Below are 22,093 nucleotides of genomic sequence, written 5' to 3' on the forward strand. Positions count from 1 at the left end.
GCTGGAAAAAACTAAACATTGGGAGAGGCAAAGAATGACACCTGCATGTATAGAACAAAGCAGTGAGCTCACAAAGCAGCCAGCAGGCACAAGAGAGTTTCTGCTTGGTGAGTGCTGAAGGGTGTAACAGGTGAAACATTTAAGTTCTTCTCACGTGACTTAACGTCACTTGAACATTTGGAGATGGAAACCAAGGAAGGCACCGTCCCTCTTATGATTTGTCCCTTACAAACAGCTTTTAGGTACATTACTGACGCCGCCTAACAAGGCCTGCAGGAACAATAGGCTAAGCAGGTACAACACAACGCCCCTCTAGTCAGGTTTCACTGAAAGTGGTGCATTGAAATTCAGCCATTTGTCTTCACAAAATATTCGGTTAAAAGCAAAGTGACTGCTCACACACCTTGTTGTAAACGGCGGTAGCTCGGCCAAGCTAAACAGCAGCCAGAAACATGCGACCGTGAGTCAGTCACAAAGCTCACCGAGCTTTATTCTATTTTCACTGTACTGTAATTTTCTGCCCACTTATATTTAGTTCTCGGGACTTCACATTATTTCATTTAATACAAAGTTTTATTGAAGAGGAAATACCTGCTAACGGAAAGTAATTTATTCAAAATATATATTTAAACCATTAACTGTCACGATATGTGGTGTGAGAGGACCCAATGCAGCACGGACAACAGCAGAACTTCAGGTAAGGATATTTATTTCTAAAACACAGGTTATCAGACAGGCTGGACCGGACGGTCCTCTAGACCAGAACAGCACGTCAGGCAGGATTGACTGGGTGGTACCCGAGGCCCGACTCAGGATAACAGACAGGATCGACTGGGTGGTACCCGAGGCCCGACTCAGGGTAACAGACAGGATCGACTGGGTGGTACCCGAGGCCCAACTCAGGGTAACAGACAGGATCGATTGAAAACATGCAAACAACTTATGGAATGGCAGCGTAGAACCAGGTGAGGTTAGTGTCCAGACTGACATGGGTGGAGTGCAGGACCGGGGTTCATATACTGCCATGTGATGATTACTGGAAGGAGAACCAGCTGTGCCAACCTGATTAGGAGTGAAGAGTAGGAGGTATCTGGAGGTGAGCAGTGAACGAGTCCACGCCCTCCAGACACAGACCAGAACAAGAACACATGACAGACAAAAGCAGAGACAGACAGGAACTCCTGACATTAACTATCATAACTTCTTCATTTTGGACTCCTTCTCTCCTTAGTTGTTGGTCAAAGGTGCAAAATTCCAGGTCGAAGGTAAATAAAGTTCACTAAAGCCAACAAACCACATTAATCAGAGATTCTGTTGAAATGATTTAACTTTGCAGTGAAATGTTTCCATTTTAAATTCTAGTGTGACCAGGACTTTAATTTTTTTTGAAAGCCAGTGCTGATTATGTCCACCTGATTATGTCTGCTATAAGATAATTCAATTGGCAGGTATGATCACACCTTGGTCCCAACTATATGGACTTGTATTAGTTACTGTTATAGGGAGCAACGGAGGGAGTCAGGAGACGTTGTAGTGAGAATGAGGTTGTGGTGGTTGCATAGATCAAACACAGGACTTTCAGCCAGGAGACCACTGTTTCTGTCCAATTTGTGTCCCGTGTGAAAACACAAGTCAATATTCACTTATTGGAGGTTATGTACCTAAGTTAACTAACTTATTAAACATTACCTATGTGCCATACCTAACTTGTGTAAGTCACATGATGATGGAGTTGATGTTGGACTCCCACTTCAGGTCTTGAGAGATTGTGGATCCCAGAAACCTAAAGGTTTCCACAGCAGACACAGTGTTATTGAGGATGGTGATGGGGGGCAGTGTTGGGGGGAGGGGGCTCCTCCTGAAGTCCACTGTCATCTCCACAGTGTCGAGCAGGTTCAGCTCCAGGTGGTTCTGACTGCATCAGAGAACCAGCTGTTCAACCTCCCAACTGTATGCAGACTCATCACCGTCCCGGATGAGGCCGATGACCGTTGTGTCGTCTGCAAATTTCAGGATTTTGACAGATGAGTCTCCTGTGGTGCAGTCGTTGGTGTAGAGGGAGAAGAACAGTGGGGAGAGCACACACCCCTGGGGGGTGCCAGTGCTGATTGCCCGGGTGCTGGATGTGATGATTCCAGCAGATAGGGAGTCCATAATATACTTCTCCGTGGAAGCCTGTTCAGGTTTGGAGAGGCTATATAGACGGCTGGAGGGAAACGTAGCACCAGGAAGCAGGTCGATGGGACAATCGTAAGGTCTGTGAGGGGGGAGAGAGAGAGCGCGTTCCTCACTGAACGCCTCCTTGAGGTCCTGATATTCCTGAGGTACCAAAGAGAGGGTGGGAGCCGATTCTGGAGCTCCGGGAGCGGAATTCACCGGGGGAAGAGCAGAGTGAAGACAGCAGGGTTGACAGGAGCGGCTCCAACCCGTGATTCTTCCTCCCATCCAGTCAATTTGGGGGTTATGTTCCGCGAGCCAGGGGTGTCCGAGAGCCAAAGGAGTCTTGGGTGAGGGAAAAACGTAGAACTGAAGGTCCTGGTGGTGATTTCCCAACATGAGCAGAAGCAGGGGACAAGTACGATGAGTGATCCGGGCCAGAGAACTTCCATCGAGCGCACTCACCAGGAGAGGAAGACCCAGGACCTCAACCGGTATCCTGTGTTTCTGTACGAACGGAGTCCAGGAAACTTTGCTCTGCTCCAGAGTCTATTAATGCAGACCGGGAACCGGACGATAAACACAGGGTGGCCGGAAGAAGCAGCTGAGACGGAGGATGGTGTGAAGTTTGTGGTCCACTGTCAGTATTCCCACAGCTACTGACGAGCTCCCTCTTTTGGCCGGAAGGGGCAAGACAGGATGCGATGTCCGGGCTTCCCACAGTAAAAACAATCTCCGGACCGAAAACGTCTTTCTCTTTCCTCCGAGGATAGATTTGTCCGACCTAGTTGCATCGGCTCCTCCTGAGAGGTGGACGGAGTAGCGGTGATGAGGGAGGAAGAGAAAAGGTCAGTCTAAAACAATGAATCCTCACATTTCACATTCAAAGTTCATACACTTTCTATTGTACATTAGGTAAAACAATTTTGTCTTGACAACCTAAATATTAAAAGTAATAAAGTTTTGATTTAAGGCAAATATGTAACACTTTCTTATTAAAATGAGAAAGAAAATAGTAAAAAAAAAACAACAACACATGCTTTATTTTTTGGTCAAAACTAGTTAACCTGTGAAAAAACTATACAACCTCTCACAGGCATCTTGTAAAATAATATAAATGGCTCCAGTAAAGATATAAGTATTTTGTAATGAGGATTCTAAACTCTATAGCACAGGTCCTGGTGTTTTAAACAGGTGCTTCAGGTAACAGAACTTCACCAAGACAACAAAGCAATAATGTATGAATAATGATATAGAAAAACTACATCTATTACCATTTTCTCTTTCTAAGGTTTCAGTCTGGTCTCATTAATGCACCACGAATAACAAACACCTCTTTGATCTATGACGGGTAAAGCAAGGAGCCTGTGAAATGATGACTAACCTGCTTTACAGTGAGATCCTTGGTAAGAGAGGGGAGGATCCCCCTAGTGGTACGTTGTGGCACTGCATTGCCTCTTCGCTTAGAAGTGCAGGGCCAAATGACCTGGTTTATTTTTACAACAGGTCAGCAGCCATAAGTTTCCTTTAAGATTTTTCTTGAGCAACTTTTTTGTTTTTTATTGGTTTGGTGTAGGCTAACTTCCACCAAAGAGTGTATCATTTTAAACATTTTTAACTAAAGGGAACCAAAATATATTCTTTACCATTTTGGTTTTACTAATTATAATTGGATTATTGTACTATTATGTACTAATTATACTATTCATTTGAAGTTTTGTCTGAAAATGATGACAAATAATGTTGTAAGCAAAGGTGATTCTGAGACACCTGTTATTATCTGGGAATGTACAACCTCATCCAGGTGCTGAATTGAGATGCATTCAAACACCATCTGATCTTGAACCTCAATCCGGTTTAATAATTGTTCTTTAAAATTGTTCATTTAACTGTTTGTAGTTTGTTATCTGATATGGTTAAAAATGTGTTAATTCAACAGCTGCTGATATTGTTTTTATTTCTGGCTACATGCTTAATAAGGCTAACAAAACAAGGAAGGTGGTGGGTTTGTTATTTACGTGAAATCAACATTCTGTGTCAGTGTGATTTTTGTCTGAATCAAATATCAAGCAATTAGAGCAATTCTGCAGAATTTATTTTTTTTAGCCACAGAATCTAAATGATCTATTTCCCTTCATGGTGTAGCTCAGTAAACGTTCCTTTTTGACCAGTTGGTGGAGCCTTAAGATCAGGTACACAGGTAGAAGAAAGGTGACGGATGCATATGATGATGCAAGTTTACATATTCTGAGGTCAAACATATTTTAACTTTTGTTTTCACCAATCTGAGTTACGAGGCTTTTGACATTTGCAGTCTCTTTTTTGGAAAGCATGATCTTGAATTGCAGTTGTATTGGAACAGGATGCTTCACACAACTGTTGAGCTAAGGTATAAAGAAACAAAAAAAACAAAAAGGAATGGAATCATTTGAAGAGTCATTGTAATAATAAAGGTGGAAGCTGTATTTGGATCATGACTAATTGTGTGTTCTGTTAGTTTTAGTGTTCGTGTGTGTTTGTGTACCAGTATAACTCAGCTTAGTTCGGTATAAGCTGGTTTACACAGACACATCATTCTGTGGAAGTGACTGCGTACTCAACTTCTTTCAACTGAGATCAGACCGTCTCTCTTTAAGGGTGTTGACTAACTGTACAGGAATGAACTGTTGAGAACCTAATCTGGTTTCAAAGAGCCTTCATGTGCAGTTTAGTTAGTTTGTTTCATGTTCAAGCGCTGACCTGCTGCCGTGTTTCATCTTTAGTCTGCTCGTTGCTGCACCTGCATCAGTCAACACGTACTTTTGAGCGTTTACCCATTAAGTTTTTTCACAAAATTATGAGTTTGTTAACACGTCACAGTCGACAAGATGTTTTACTTAGACTACTTAATAGTTGCATTATTGTAGCATGTGATAAGGGCAGAGTTTGATTTTGATGTTTAGGCACATTGGCGACCTCGCGGGTTCCTCAGATGACCTCGGTGATCTCGCCCCATTGGTGCTGCATCTTATTGCTAAGTAGACTTGGTTCTGGGTTCATGAGGTGCTCCTGTAGAGTTAGGTAAGGGGAAAAAAGAAACTGACAGGTTGAGCATAATTGTTGGTAATTAACCAGATGCTGAGAAACCTTTAACTCTAACATTTTAGTTTTTTTGATAAACTGAAAATGTTTGCTTTTTTTTTTTTTTTTTTAATTTAGCTCAGGATCAGACTTTGTGAAGGCGTCACTTGTAGTGATGACTCTGTCCAGAATCATCACCTGACTCTGAAGCCCCCCCCCCCCTCAGCTTAACAGAGCTTTACAGAAAGTTGTAGCTAATTTTTTTACCTGTGTGGTCGCTAACTTTGCCAGTTTGGTTCTTTCTCTCTCTGGTTTCATAGAATCCTTTTTGGTCACATCAGTCAGCTGTTTTCAGGTAGAAGTTCTAAGATCCCAGCGTATACCCCTCAGGACGGGGTAGACACTACACAGAGAGCTAAACGAGGGATTGTAATTACATATATCTGAAACACCTTCAGATGAATGAAAATGTTGCTCTGCAACTGCTACATGTTTAAATAAGCAACTGTTTGTCCCGAACACCACCCAAAAAAATATTGTAGCTTTAATATATTATATTAAATGTTATTAATGTTTCTTAGGGATTAAACTGAGCGTGGTTTATCACAACTCTGGCATCCATTCAAGAAAAATAAAAGCTTGTTTTTTCATTTCTTTTTGTTTTAAATGTTGAAGAACAGTGCCAGTGATGGCTATTTAGACACTTATATGCTTAACTTGATGTCCCGACCCGCTGAAATGTCCATGTACTACGGTACTATGTCCTGTTTTAATCAACCAACGCTATGATAGTGGATCAGCAAAGTTTAAGTATATTGTTTGAAACATAAATCATTTATTCATGTTTTTCTGTTATTTAGCATCATCATATTACATTATTATTATCACGTACAGCATGGATTATGAGTAAAATTTGTCATAAAGGACCAAACAATAAGAACAAAAATGGAAGAGAAATATCAAATACATAAGTGCAATATGTAACTTCCACCAGTCATCCTGTTATCCGTCTATCCATATCGAATACACTTGAGGTGGTTTTTGAAGAAGTGAAGCGCCAGTTTGAACTCATTAACACTCCTTTCAGGGTTTCTGAATGTTTTGTAGCGAGAGTCCGTGTTTTTGTATCTTTGTTGTTGATGGCCAACACCAACGTCATCACACGTGGCAACCAGCAAGGAGCCCAGGCCATCCATAAAAAACTCTAGAGCAAGAGACAGACATTTACCCATTAAGAAGAAAAGCTGCTTGAATCATGTCTGAGAACTTAAAGAGTTTGGACTTCCTGCCGGTTGGAATCCAAACTCTGTCGCAGTCTGGACCTACTGTACCTGAATGTGCTGTCCGCTGGAGCTGAGGGTCAAATCCCACCTTCTGTGCTGCATCTGTACGAGCCAGGAAGAAGTTGACCACCCCGCTGGCCAGAAAACATTGTGGATAACCAGGAAGTGAATGGAACTTCCCATGAGACTTCCTGTACAGGCAGCCACCATCCATTTCCTCTCCTTCCTCATAGACAAGAGAGAAGTAAAACCGGTTCCCTTGTACTGACCCACCAATCTGATAAGAACACAGAGACCAGAGAATTGGTTATGAAATGGCTACCAGTTGATTGTGTACCTACGTTTTGGACATGCTGGGATAGACTCCAGTTGTCATCAGCCCTGAACAGATGGGTTGAAGGTTCAACAGGGCTGATTGGGAAAGATGTTGACATTATATCCAACTCACAACGAGTCTAGAACTCAAAATCATCTTTCAGCTAACCAACTGTCTGTCCTCATGTACGTGAGAAATGGAGTCCTTACTAGAGTGCACGTGAACAAACCTATCCAACATCCCACAGACAGGCTTGGTGGATGTCTTTCGTATTTAATCCAATTTACATTAGTAAATAAAATAATATATGTATATATATTTAAATGCAACCTTATGATTAGGGTAATCAAAAGAAAAATGGAACTGACTCTTGTCTATAGAATTGGATGTGAATCAGGCAGTCAGCGTGCACCCTGAGGCAGTAGCCAATCTCAGCCATAAAATATAAGACGCAACTCAGGTCAAATACAAAGGAATTACAATTCATTACACATAAAGACGTAACAATTGAAAAGCCTTCTCATATTTTAGGTTTGGGTACGTTTTATTTCCCCTTCAGCTTACAAATCAGTCCACAAAAACACCCCTCAGACATGAGGCTTTGTAATTCTCACCACGTCCAGTTCGGGGTTGGCCTCCATCACCTCCACAAGCTTTTCTATCTTAGTCTTCTCCGTAAACACAAAGTCATCGTCCACCCACAGGAAGTACTTGGTGGTTACCTGGGAGACAGCCAGATTCCTGCCAGCAAACCAGCCCTGAGGGAGGAAACGTGTTTTATGTTTGATACATTTTACGATCTTTTGTAATGGTCATTTGAGGTGGTGGGTAAAAAGTAATACTGAAGGGCACCAACAGTTACACAAAAAAACTTGGCAATAAAATCTATGTCAATCATTTTCATTAGATTTATTCCTAAACTGTTGTGATGTCAAAATGGAAAAATACTTTTTTTTGTCAAGTTTACACCTCACCTCATAACACCTTAAAGTGTTGGATTATACCAAATAATGTCCTTATAGGATATTTGCTTCTAGGTGTGAATGACCCCTGATTGACTGATATGCATCAAATATGGTAGAATTGTTACTAATCCATCTAAGTTTGGTCAATACTTTATAACCATTGTTAAAATGCATAAGTCTTGAAATCTTAAGGGTCCTCCCAGATACACCAGATTTGAGTTTGATACATCTTTAAAAGTTTAAACAAATTCATGTTTCTGATCTTTTTTTTAAAATCAATTTTAGTCAAAAATGTGAGATAATGGCCTGTAAAAAAATAAAAAGTGGTAGTAATAAAAGTTTTACATTTATGTAAGTGTAATAACTGACAGAGTGAGTGTGTGTACCTGTGCTGGAGGCATGATGTATTGTTGGATGTTTTCTCCGGTAATGTGCTCTGGTTCAAAGCTGTCATCTGCAATAATGACTTTTATTTTGCTGTAGAAATGCCGGATGCTGTTCAACAACACTTTCAGTTGTGAGTAGCGCAGGAATGTCTTTGTGGTGATCGTGACTTGTGAGTTAATATCTGACAGACAGAGACAAAACCAAAGAGTCAATTCCAGTAAAAAAAAAACAAAAAAAAAAAAACACCAGCAGCATAAAATGTCCACATGGGTTTACATGAGGCTGCTGGTTATTGAAGCACTTTTTCAGGTTCAAGCAATTCAGTTGGTTTCTACATCTGTAAATTCTCATTGTTAACGACAAATTTGATATCATAAATGTACTGATGAGTAGCACTGCACTAATACTACTATAACATACAGAACAATACAAAGTGGTCTACTGTTTGTTAAACTCTTTTCAAATTTGAAATGTTTGATTCTAGAAAGTCGCTATTTTGTCCTGATAACAGCTTTGCACAATCTTAATTCTCTCAACCAGCTTCATGAGGTCGTCACGTTGAGCTTTTCCAACAGTCTGGAAGGAGTTTCCACATATGTTGAACACTTGGTTTCTTTTCCCTTACTCTGCAGTCAAAGGCTCAATCCCAAAGCCCAACCTGAAGCTTAGACCCAAAACCCTCACGGTCGTAACTGACGTCACACGTGTGCGCAGTTGTAGTTTTAGAGTTCATGAGGGCTGAAATGGTATAAAAATGCTAAATGACAGCGAGCAGCCAGGTTCTGTTACTCAGATAACATCATCCAGGTTTGGTTTGTCTCCATTTTGTGAGCAGCAAGACAACCACATTGAATACATCACCAATTTTGCTTTGAACTGTGGGTTTCTTTCCAGCAGTTCCACCATGAAGGTCTCCTTCACACAGTTTCCTCCCAACAGCTGATGTTGATACGTGTCTGCAGCTTGAACTCTGAGAAAGACTCATGTAAACTCTATTCTTGGTTTTCCCATTATAGGATGGTCCACGAGAGCCAGTTTCTGACAGGTTTTGGTTTTGACACAGCACTTTTTGAAATTTTCCAAAGTGAATGACCTTCATATCTTAAAGTGCTGATGCACTTGATGATGGTCTCTTTACTTCATTGAGCGGTTCTTGTCATGAAATGGTTGACTACAGTAGTTTAATCAGACTATTTGCTCCATACCAACATTGCCTTGGGATACAACTGATGCTCTCAAATGCACAAATAAGACAAGACATTCAATTAATTAACTGATGGAAAGAAAATAAGATGAGTTTTATTTTCTTTGCCTGTGGCTTAAGAAGTTCCTAGTGTCTCATTTACAACGTCTTTTAAGACGTCTAATTTATGACGTCCATATGTCCTTCGAGCCGGATCCCAACATCTCCTCCTCTCTCTGGACAGAGCCTGAAACCGTGCACGGGGGAGTCTGGGACTCCTGAGGAAAGACCTCCGGCCTGTTTCCTTATCGAAGCAGTTTGGACATTGGTGAGGCCAGGACTGACTGGAGAGAGGAAAGGTGACGGGATCCTAGAGAAAGGCTGATTCACCATCAAACGTCGGACACCCGGGTAAGACATTTCCCCCCCCAAAAGAGTCAGGTCAGGGACCTGTGCTAAAGAGTCAGGTCAGGGACCTGTACTAAAGAGTCTGAGTAGACTATATAAACTAAAGAGTCTGAGTAGACTCGGTAAACTAAAAGTTGCGCGTGCAAAACTAGGTCAGGGACCTACAGGTAACTAAGTCAGGGACTTAAGAGATAGGTCAGGGACCTACAGATAACTACTTAAAAAACATAAATAAATAAATAAAAATAAAACTTCCAGTAGATATAAAAATAAATAAATAAATAATTAGATACTGTGAGTGTCCAGTTGCTCGGGTGAACTCCATACAAACTGGTTGGCTCATGGATAGAAATAAATAATAAATAAATGAGTGAATAGATACTGTGAGTGTCTTACAGTGTAAAGGAGAGCCGAAACCTTGCAATGTGAACCTAAACTCTTCTCTGCGGAAACCTAACGGTGCCAAAAGCAGATATCACTGTATAAAGACCAGTTGCTCAGGTGAACTCCATACTAACTGGTTGGCTTACAGATAGAAAAAATGGGATCATGCTGTAGTAAGATCGAAGAGATACCTCTGGAGGGAGACGTAAAATGCATGCACTCAAAAGGCGCGGATAACATAAAATATTTGAAAAGAGAAGAGGAAAGTTGAAAAGAGAAGAAAAAAGCTGAAAAGAGAAGAGGAAAGTTGAAAAGAGGAAAGTTGAAAAGAAAAGAGAAGGAGATGGGAGAGATTAAAAACAAAAAGGCAGGGGAAGGGAGTATAGCTTTTAATGCACCAATACTATATCTAATAATTGAAATACATTTCTCCCAGAGAAATGATGAAGATGTTGATTATGTGGTACAAAATCGAACCAACATGGGACAGCGGCCCGATCCTCCTCCATACCCTAACATGGGAGACGTCCCGGTAACAGCTGATCCACCCGTTCCACCCGTTCCGCCTCCGGCTGCTCAGCCAGCTTCTGTCTCCGAACCCACGACACCGTCACCAAACTCCATCCCCTCTACTCCAACCCCAGACAGCAGCCAAGAACTTTTACAAAGACAGAATATTCGGAAGTATATTATCGAGGGGATAATGATCAAAGAGATTTCAGAAGCAGGAAGCGAGGTGGATGGAGAGGGGCTGGCGGCCGTGGGGGAGGACCACGAGAGACAGGTCACGACACCTGCTATAATTGCGGGAGGAATGGACACTGGGCAAGAGACTGCAGGCGGCGGAGAGACGGGAGGGTCGGAGGAAGAGGAGGAGGAGAGGAGGAGGAAGAAGAGGAAGAAGAGGAGGAGGCGGAGGAAGAATAAGAGGAGAAGACGGTTGGCGGTCGCAGATGGGTTCAGCATGACCAACCACAACCACACCTTGATCAGGTTACACAGAAACACACCCATTCACGATTCACAAACACGGACACAGACCCAATTAGAAACTAAAGAGGAGGAGGAGGAGGATGAGGAGGAGGAAGAAGAGGAAGAGGAGGAAGAAGAGGAGGAGGAAGAAGAGGAAGGAGAGGAAGAGGAGGAAGAAGAAGAGGAGAAGACAGTTGGCGGTCACAGACGGCTTCAGCATGACTAACCACAACCACACCAGGATCAGGTTACACAGAAACACATTCACATGATACACAAACACAGACCCAACTAGAAACTAAAGAGGAGGATACCAGTGATGTGTTAGAGATAAGTACAGTTGAAATACTCAAGATAAACCTTTTGTGACTCTACTGATAGAAGAGATTGAAGTAACCTTATTGTGCGATTCAGGAGCATGTAGGTCACTTATTAGGAGTCTTGACGAAGGACGTAAGGAGGCCATTTTAAAGGCACCAAAACCACAGACAAAAAGACAAATGATGTCATTTTTAGGAATGACAAATTTCTGTCAGAATTGGATTCCAGATTATGCAGAAATGACTTCCCCACTGTCTAAACTCATTTATGATGACCCTATGGCTGCCCACGATAAAATACAATGGACACCAGAAACAGAAAACGATTTTGAAAAGTAAGAAAAAATTGTCTAATCAACAAAAAATGTTGCTGTTGAAGACCTTTGCCCGAGACAATGAGATAAAAAAAAATAATAATAAATAAATGAAAGAAACAACAGTGGAAGACAAATAAATCACAACAAAAAGATGATTTATGGAGATGACAGGAAGGCAAGATGATACTCCAAAAAAGTTTATATAGATATGCGGCCTTTTGAGCCATGGGATGAACCATGTCTCAACAGGAGGGATGGTATCTATAATAAACCAGGCATTTACATCATATGGCTTTACAAACTACTAAAAAAAAAAATTGTTTGGCATGTATTATATGTGCAAAACACAACCCCCAAGGAAACACGAGACCTACAAGGGGCCGGTTCCCTTCACCAGAGTATCCATTCCAGCATCTCTGCATGGATTTTATTGAATTAACACCATGTGAAGGAAAGAAATATTGCCTAGTTATCATCGACACCTTTTCAAAGTGGGTAGAAATATTCCCAACTAAAACACCGGATGCATTGACCGTAGCAAAAGCGCTGACAAGGGACATTATACCACGATTTGGAATACCAGAAAATATATTTTGTGACAACGGGACACATTTCGTGAACAACATTATAAAACACCTAGCCACAGCTTTCGGGACACAGTGAAGACATCACTGCTCATACCATCCACAGTCAGCAGGCCAAGTGGAAAGAACTAATGGGACAATCAAATTAAAATTGAGAAAGATGATGGCAGGTTTTGTGGAATTGGATGAGATGCATTCCACTGGTAACATTAAATATGCATATTCTACCCAGTGAAAGAGGCATCTCACCGTTTGAAATGATACACGAACATCCCTGTCACATGCCACAACTTGGACCTATTGTGGACAAGAAAGAGCCCACTGAACAGACGACTGCAGACTACATGGCCAAAATGTTAAAAAGAAAAGATATTATGTCTTCTGTTGTCCCTCCTACGCAGGTGGTGGAAAACCAGTCAATAGACCTAAAACCAGAGGACTGGGTTTTCATTAAGGTGATTAAAAAAAAGAAATATTGGAGCTCCGCCAGATGGGAAGGAGCCTTCGAGATACTCCTGGCTACCTCGACAGCAGTTCGGATTGCTGAACGGACCTCCTGGATACACCTCAGCCATTGCAGAAGGATGAGACCTTTGCTTGAACCACATAACTCAGACATACCAGATTCAGTAAGCCGACATTTCCCTTGTGGTGAAGTCTGGCTACAAAGGGAGGTGATACCAATAGGGGTACTTGTCTCAAACCAGTGAAGAAACCAACAAACACCCTGGCGAGTAGGTTCTGGTGAGCTTATTTTGGTATATCTGTGGATGGACCGTTCAACTAAAATGACTCAAGGCAGCATAACATGGCATCCATTCAGGAGGATAGGACTCTGTGGCCTCAGTGGGACCCTTTGTTTTCTGATAGTCACAGCTCTGTTCATAGTACTCCCCATATTTTGGTACGGAGCCAACATAAAATACTTGACAATCAGATATCAGACAACAAGACCACAATAGGACCTCAGACTACTGACAAAGTTCACAGCACTAAAAGAACAAGTGTAAAGGCTGGTGGAAAATATGCAAGGAACAAAAAATCAGTACCGGGTACAGGGAGCATTAATTCTCACATTCACGGAAGGGCAACAGGCCAGTCTCATGTTTGACGCATGTGCGGTTCTCCCCTGCAAGGGGAAAGACTGCAGCTTAGTTTGGTCAGACAAATATCTGTGCATTGTAGCATCTGTGTCGACCTAAAACAACGACTGTCTCTGATTAAAGGATCTACTGCACCAGGTTGTCACGTACAAAACTGCAACACCTTAATACTGACACTGAAGGATCCAAAGCAATGCGACTCCAGACTGTTAGTATCTGGGGCAGATCCAAAGGGCTTAATCTGGATAAATATAGTACAACCAGCCACCACGGTATCCCGCCAAAGCGTTGCAAATACGAGCTCACACGTAGATCCTGTAGTCCGACGATTGAAAATAACTAAATTTACAGATGTGGTGTCACTAGAGATGGGATATGGTGATACCAATATGTGGCTACAGTGGATGCAGTACTCAGCTCAGATGATGGTCAAAGCCGACTGCATTGGATGCTCCGAGGCACGCCCACATTTAGGTCCTATACATGAGACTCTGTTAAGGGCCTGAGCGAACAGATGCAACTAGTCTTATGGCGTGGCAGAACTGCATGACATTGGACATGCTGCTGGCTGACAAAGGGGGGTATATGTAAAATGTTTGGCTCTGTATGTTGTACGTTTATTCCTAACAATACAGCATCAGATGGATCTGTCACCAAGGCTCTACGGGGTCTTACCGCCCTAAGTGAGGAACTTGCTGTAAATGCTGGGATTGATGATCATTTTTCCAGGATTATGGAATCTTGGTTTGGTAAATGGACAGACCTGTTCCTCACCTGTTTCACTAGTGTTTCAATTATAGCAGCCATACTTATTATTTGTGGTTGTTGTTGTAATCCCCGTATCCAAGGATTGATCCAAAGACTAATCAATGTTACATTGATTAAACAGGACATCCTTTATATGCGATTTACTACAACTGACCAAACGTACGAGACCACTAATACGACACCGATTCTACCTACGACTGAACGACCCCCTTATGAAGACGTATTTGTTCTCCTCCCTGGAGATCAGGACATGTTCTTAGACACTGACGTGTGACAAAATAATGTATACCATGCCGAAACTTGAGAGAAATGGCAATTGAGATGAAGTGGTGTCAATGACTGATGTCTGGTTGAACAATACTCAACAACAATTGTGTGATTAATATGATTTTCCTCATGATGATTCTTTTATTTTTTTGTAAGTACATGTTATACTTTGTATAAACAGGAGGGATATGATGGAAAGAAAATAAGATGGGTTTTATTTTCTTTGCCTGTGGCTTAAGAAGTTCCTAGTGTCTCTTTTACAACGTCTAATTTACGACGTCCATATGTCCTTATCTTATGATCTACAACTGAACTTATATCTAAAGGGAATGGGGGTGACTGTCAACTACTGTTTGTCACACTGTATAAAAGCTTCCCTACGGAGGAGAGACGTTGAGCAATGTTTGACATCCTTCTTTGAGTGTACATGTATTTGCTCCTTCTTGCAAGAATAAATGTCCGATGTGTTTGATTTTGAATCCAGCCTCTGAGTAATTTTTCTAACATTTACTTTATGTAATCGCACCACTTAACTGAAAGCCACTACCCCACAAAGCTGCTCAAGATATTGACAACGGTGTGCAAAACTGTAATGAAGACAACCAGTGGCTACTGTGAAGAATCTAAAATATGAAACCTATTTTTGCTTGTTCAACATTTTTTTGTTCACTACATAATTATAGTTTTGATTACTTCTGTTTTGTTCTCCAATGCTTCAACTATCAGAAATAAGGAAAAATCCTTCCCCCACAGAGTTGGAAGGCACTGTGCATTCATTGTAATTTTCTTAATTTTAAATTGAAATCTAACAGAAAGCCTACTGATAACAAATAAAAATAAATCTTTAACCCCTCATGAGAAGTGCACTCTTACTTGTTCCCATGTCGTACAGGACTGGCAGGTGAGGTTGTTTGATGGCAATGGGAAACACAGCTTTATGGTTTTCAAACTGGAAGGATGCTACGTAGAGATAAAGAGTTACTGAAGGTGCCGTCCAAGGAGGAAGAAGTGAGTTTCCAGAGAATGGAAGAACAATACACAAACATCTTTCACTCAGCCTAAATTCACTTATGTGTTCACAAATTTTAGGGAAAGATTACACACACATACACACACACACACACACACACACACACACACACACACACACACACACACACACACACACACAGAAAAACACATTTACAGATATATACAACTGAATATGTGCAAATTCCTTTTGATTACATTTACGATATCAGTACTTGTACGTCTTATTTTGTCCATTTCATTTCCCACATAAAGATCATGATTTCTGGCCTAATTTTCATTTATATAGAACATACCGAGGTCTCCAGTGTTGATATGGTAGACAGTGCTAGCATAGGACACTTTGGCCAGCAGGTGGTTGAGGATCCCCAGGCTGCTAGACTCTATAATTAATACGGCCTCACCAGCACCTGCCATTTACACAGTTGAACAACATCCGTTTAATCATCAACTACAGTACAAACCATGTTCATACCATGTTGATTTATGAGCATTCATTCAAGTTAAAGCATGAAGAATCTTTAGTGTTAACACAGTACTTTGGAAGCTCAAATAAATATAAAAATACCCTTTGACTGATTTAGAATTGACTTGTATAATAATAATAATGTTATTCTTCAATTATCTAAAATGTTGGAATGTGAATCAAGTGCAAATCACTAATCTTGCTTTGTGTTCCCTCAAAATGATGATATAACATTGTATGACTTTGACAGACAACAACACCAACTCTAAACAACGTGCATGCTGTGTGGAAATGAAAGGACCTGGACTCCTGAAAAGATGACAAAATCTTTCAAATATCTGAAAGATTGCAAATAGTCAGCAATAACAGTAAGATCTCTAACCTGTAGCAGATGGGATGAAGACACGGTGAATCACTGGTGTAACTCAGTTTAGCTGAGTATAGTCTGATTCATGCAGCTCAATATCAACAAGTGTTTGTTTCTTCATTCAACATTTTCAATGACAACCTTCAGTGTATAAAGTTACTCCTGACAGAGGAGTCTCACCTTTGACTGTTGCCTCCTCAGCAGGAATCTCTGTGGTCAGAATGCCTTTGGACACACTCAACAACACCTGAGAGAGATGCACTTGAATAAACTACAGAGTCAGAGTATCATACCAGCATAACCATCTTCATTCAGTTCTTCAATAGAAAAACCTTGACAATTAAATCTGTGTCTTGATTGGTAATATTGCAGGATCACAGTTGACTGGCTATACACCTGATGGACTACAGCCACATATCACAGGCAAATTCTGATATGTTATACAAATTTTGTATCTGAATAGTTGGTGAAAAAATCAAAAGAAAGTTGATGTATTATTGCCAGGGGAAAAACCCTCTGCAAGACATAGAAAACAGCTTGGTTTGGCAACCAGGCTTATTTTGCTATTTTAAAAAGTTATTTTTTGATTTGTTCATTTTTTAAGTTGAAAGAAGGCCAGCCCCACACCGCAACCACAAAACCAGAAAATCAATTCAACTTCACACGGCAACCAGAAAATCAGTGCAGCTTTGGACAATCCCTGCTGTCTGTGCAAAAGAGTTGAAGCCTTCTACAGGGATTAATGTGTGCAGCTATATAAAAGGCTTGAAGGACACTATAAGAAGTTTCAGTCAGGTTTCACTGAATACAAGCTTGGTCACACCAGTAAGTGACACAATAAAATGAGTCTGAACGTATTTACAAAATGATTGTTTTTATAGGCTTATTCACACTGCGACTGGTGACACGCCTTGATGTTGTTTAACGGCTGTCAAGATAAGCTCCCCGATCTTTATTCTATTACTCTGTACTGTCCCAGAGATTGCCCGCATATTTTGTTTACAGGATTGCTTATTTCTTACATCTAATAAAAAATAATTTAGGTGGAAAAGCCTGCTAATTCATATTAATTAATTAAAAAAAAAAAAAATAGATCAGAACCCTTAACGACCAGGAATTCTTCCATTTTGAACTCCATCTCTCCCTCAACAGTAAATACCTAGGTGTTGGTCAATAGTGCAAAAGTTCACTAAACCTGTTGAACATGTTAAATTTGCAGAGATTAACTCCACCGCCGCCAACCAAACCCATTATTAAAGGAGATTCTGTTTGAATGAATTGAATTTGAAATGAAATATTTCCATTTTAAACGCTAGTGTGACCAGGTCTTTTAAGTTTTTGAAAGCCAGTGTTAATCATGTTTGCGAATCATTAAATAGTTGATTATCATCACGCCTCTGTCCCAAATATATTGGGCAGTGGTAGTAAAGAATGACAAGTCCATGTAAGGAGTTAGGTTTAGGGTGATTGCGTAGATCAAATACAGGACTTACATCAGGAGACAACTGTTTGTCTCAAAATCAAAACCCATCTTTTGCAGCGTTTTATGGGCCTTCATAGTTGCAGTGAGCTTTGTGCCGCTTACACCTAAGTCGACAACAAGATGGCTGCTGTACAAAGACATAAAATTACGTCAAAAAAGATGTATCTCCATTGCAATATTTCACAAGGAATTATTTCTGAATGGATGGTCATTGTCCTCATTTCTCTAAATCGGAACAAGAATGGTAAGGTCAAGGTTAGCAAGATTCTTCAGATTCACAATCATCACGTTTGTGGCAAAATCTTCCTTGAAATGATTTGTTTTATATCAAATTTACAGATTTATCTTTAAATTTCCAAAAGGTTCAACAGCCATCTTGTATCAACCAGCCAAACTCAACCAATCCATCATCAGACGACCTGTTGATCTGTTTTACAGGATCACACCAACCTTGTAGCTGCTTCTCTTCCCTGCATGCAGCTCTAAACCTGAAATTAAAATGACCTAACACTTTCATACTTTCATCTTATTGGAAGACAAAGATTTATCTCAGTTTGTATTGACGTTTGAAACGAATCATTCCTTCCTGGCAATTGACCAATGAAGTGAAATCCTTGTCGAGCTTGTTGTCGTTGGAATACGGCGGCTCTACCCTCATACTTTATGACTTTATAGTGAATAAAGATTGTACATTGTATATTTATTTACTGTGGTATGGTTTGTTGTTCATTACTATTCTCAGTTTATATGTTCCTTCACTATGATTTTCCATGACTCAGATGTACCCAACCTTCTATTGTGTCAAATTGTAGTGTCATGTAAAGATTTCAACCTGCTGCTATCTGAGCACAATATAGAGGTGAGCCTACCTGGTATGAGAGTGGAGGTTAAAGGTCGTACTGTATAACCCTGGATAGGATACTGTAGAGGGGAGTTGGCCACAGCAAACAGCAGTCTGGACAGGACAGAGGATGTCCTGTTGAGCAGATGGGGTGTTAGTAGTGTGTGCAAACAAGTAGCTCTTGGACTCTGACATTTGCATAACATTTGTATTTGAGTAGACATGAAACAGTAGACAGTAGACATATTATGTTTGCTTTACAAATGTACTTATTAAGTATGAGAGAGGTTTGCTCTGTAGAGAGGAGGAAGCAAGCAATAGATCGGGGGGGGGGGGGGGGGGCATGAGGATGCGGATGTGGTCAGACAGGTGCTCAGGGTCAGCAGGGACAGAGGGTGAATGGGGAGAGGGTTAAGAAGAGATGACACAGTTGGAAGGACCTGTGGTGCATGGAGGTGAGTCGTGTAGTCTCTCTGCTTGGAGCATCGTATGATGTGGCAGGTAAGAACTCCTAGTCTGGTGCGACCCCCACCCAATTTCACTGCTATCTGGGTCTAGTCAGTCTCCATAAAGAATCATTTGCAGATGTTGCATCCCACTGGGCGTAGACCTCGGGTTAATTTGAACCGTCAGCTTGCACCAAAACCGTTCAACACTCAGCTACCGCTGCAACTACCGTGTCCACCAAAGTGTTTTTTCCTGAGCACAGTGTTTTTAAAGTTGGTTTTAATGTTCAGTAAAACACATTCTGTCGGTGTAAGATTAGTTTGACGCATTGTATGTACACATGGAGGCATAACCAGCTGTGGAGGTGATTTGCTGCAGCCATCGAGAAGACGAGAATGAAAGTAACAGCAGGAAGACTAGAAACAAGAAGGAAGCTATTCGGTTTTTTAGAGACGGAGATGGGAGCATGGGAGGACAGGGCCCAGAAATCGAACAGATTCCACCTGTAAATAATCCCATCATTAATTGGATATTCGGCCTAAAAAACTGTGTTTTGGGTTGTGTCTGTCTGGTTGACAGGTCTGTGGTGCAGTCAGGTTTGGGTTATAGGTGGGCGGCCATAGTTTCCTCGGGTTTCTAGTCAGATCAACTCAGATCCTCCCCAGCTCTTTCAAACACGGTACCTTGTGGCACCAGAAAAGTGACGCCCGATATTCTGAACTCCAGGCTTTAGAACAGCAGCTCAAAAACCAATGGTTGACGTTACTGTTGATTGCCGTTTGGCTGTTGTTCTGCAATATCATGGCACTCTATGCACTTTAAAATTCATTGTTCTTTCAGTATTGTCATGTTGCCATGAGATAGCACTCTTCATTGTCTGTTTATTACCAAGCTATTGAAATGATATTCGATAAAATCACAATTTAATAATTCAAGTTCCCATCCGTCTGACCATCCATCATCCATCCATCAGTCCATCCACCCATCCATCCATCCATCCATCCATCCGTCCGTCCGTCCGTCCGTCCGTCAGTCCATCTATCCTTCCATCCGTCCATCCATCCATCAGTCCATCCATCCATGCATCCAGCCATCCATCCATCCATCCATCCATCCATCCATCCATCCATCCATCCATCCACTACCTGGCTTTGTGCTGCTGGAACTCTTTAGCTCGGCGTTTCACCAGCTCCTCATATTTCTCCTTGGGGAGGTGATCTTTGAGGATAGCATATCCTTTGGTACAGTTGCATGGACCAGGTGAGGGAAGGTGACTTGGGAGTGGTGACCTAGAAGGTTGGGGGTAATATGGAAGTCTTAATGGGTCACAAGTCATAAGAACAACCATAATGAAATAGAAGTATCGGGAGTACACGCTCAGGAGACAAAGCAAAACAACTTAATCATGTAAATGAGATTGTTGCCTGAATTGGTGAAAAGCATATCCACTCTTCCCAACAAGCAGTGCAGCTTAGTTTGAGAAAATACACAGCTGAATATCCCTGGTTCGTTAAACTTAGCAGGTAGAGAAGTAGCAGGGGGTGTAGGCAGCAGTAGGATGGCCCAAGGTTATTGAATGATATATAGTGATTTTACTTTCTTGGTGGCATGCACAGCATTGCATTGGTTTAACGTACTCTAGGGCTACAAGCTTGACGTACCCTGCTATACATAGGCAATGCTATGTCAAACGTGCATCTATCTTAATTTCGATGGGGTTTATTAGCTTTCTTCTGGAGAAAGAAACTGGCAGGATTGTAGGCAGAAATCTTGGTATGGGGTTTACAAACTCTACCTTTTCATTCTATTGAAGAACAGATGTTTTCATCTTGGAAAAAAAGTAAGATTGACACAGAAAAGCACATTGTAATTCAAAATATATCAAAATAAATGAGATCAAGAGATTTTAAGGTTATCATTTGATTTTTTTCAGGAAAATCATTTTTTTCAGTGCCAATACAATGCAAGTTTTTCAGTGCCAATGATCCCCTTTTCATTTTCATTTTCATGTTTTGTTTTTCATTGCCAAACTTTCACAGACAAACACAACCAGGAGCAGAAACACATGCAGACATCGGGTCGGTTTTACCTTTGACTTGGTGCCGTGGATACCTCTTTGTGTGTGAGTATCACAGAATAGAAAGACAGCAGGATGGTGACACACACAACAGCAACCACCAGCAGCCTTGCTCTGCTCAATACACCCATCTGTTGAGATATAAACACTCACATTATTGTCTGTTTGCTGGTTTAAAAACTACCAAATATATATTGCTGATAAATTTGTTGGTACGCTGTTCAAAAATCCCAGTTTATGGAAAAACTGTTTCATTCCTCTTGAAAAGTGATGAAATTGAAAGCTTTGCAGCCAGCAGAATATTTAAAGTTTATTAGTTTTCTTCTGACTTCAGTGAGCACCGTGGATTTGAGAGCAGATCAAATATCACTCATAACCGTGACAGGGGAAAGTACACACCTTGTTGGACGTGTTCTGAAGTGACGGCTCATGTTGAAAAATGCATTAGCTGCAGCTGTATATAAAATATAGAACGAGGTAGTTTTGGCCTTTAAGTTTAACTTTATTTGAAGGTTTCATAGGATGTCACGCTGCTCTTTGTTTTAATAATTTAATTCCATTGTTTAAATTGTCAATTTGGTCCTGATTTCTCCATGATTTCTCTGATCAACTCCACCGATACCTTCGTCAGAATTTCTTTCCTGCTTCACTTGGTTTTCATTTTGTCAGTTTCAGCCATTTTCCTATCATTTTATATCTATACATTTATATATTATAAACATATTCAACACTTTACTGTAAGTAGTGTAAGTACATTGTTTCATATTTTGTGCACTATTTGATTTTCTTTGCTGCTGTGATGACCGAATTTCCCCATTGTGGTATTAATAAAGTCAAATCTAATCTAATCTAATCTAAACTAAATAATGAATGTGTGTATTGCTCAAAATCAGAGATTAAAATCTCAAC

The 22,093-nt window shown here is 40.9% G+C and overlaps 1 protein-coding gene across 1 annotated transcript; it reads right to left on the reverse strand.

The window, feature by feature from the left end:
* Window positions 1-5,697: 5,697 nt before the first annotated feature.
* Window positions 5,698-15,434, reverse strand: LOC138214244 (beta-1,4 N-acetylgalactosaminyltransferase 2-like). Its single transcript, XM_069175646.1, has 5 exons — window positions 15,348-15,434; window positions 8,168-8,349; window positions 7,431-7,574; window positions 6,549-6,777; window positions 5,698-6,421 (listed from the first exon to the last, which is right to left on the reverse strand). Exons 1-5 carry the CDS (start codon window positions 15,355-15,357, stop codon window positions 6,228-6,230), a joined length of 759 nt encoding a protein of 252 aa, XP_069031747.1. The 5' UTR covers window positions 15,358-15,434; the 3' UTR covers window positions 5,698-6,227.
* Between the last annotated feature and the right edge of the window lie 6,659 nt (window positions 15,435-22,093).

This window comes from Embiotoca jacksoni, unplaced genomic scaffold (genome assembly GCF_022577435.1).
Source record: "Embiotoca jacksoni isolate LCO1_2020_lvr unplaced genomic scaffold, fEmbJac1.0.p SCAF_69, whole genome shotgun sequence".
Lineage (NCBI taxonomy): Eukaryota > Metazoa > Chordata > Actinopteri > Embiotocidae > Embiotoca > Embiotoca jacksoni.

Bases quoted from the DNA above. Each gene is read 5' to 3' on its own strand.
- LOC138214244 (XM_069175646.1), bottom strand. The intron at 7,575-8,167 runs GTACACACACTC...TTCCTCCCTCAG, and splicing joins ACATCATGCCTCCAGCACAG to GGCTGGTTTGCTGGCAGGAA. The intron at 6,422-6,548 runs GTACAGTAGGTC...CTCTTGCTCTAG, and splicing joins CCAGCGGACAGCACATTCAG to AGTTTTTTATGGATGGCCTG.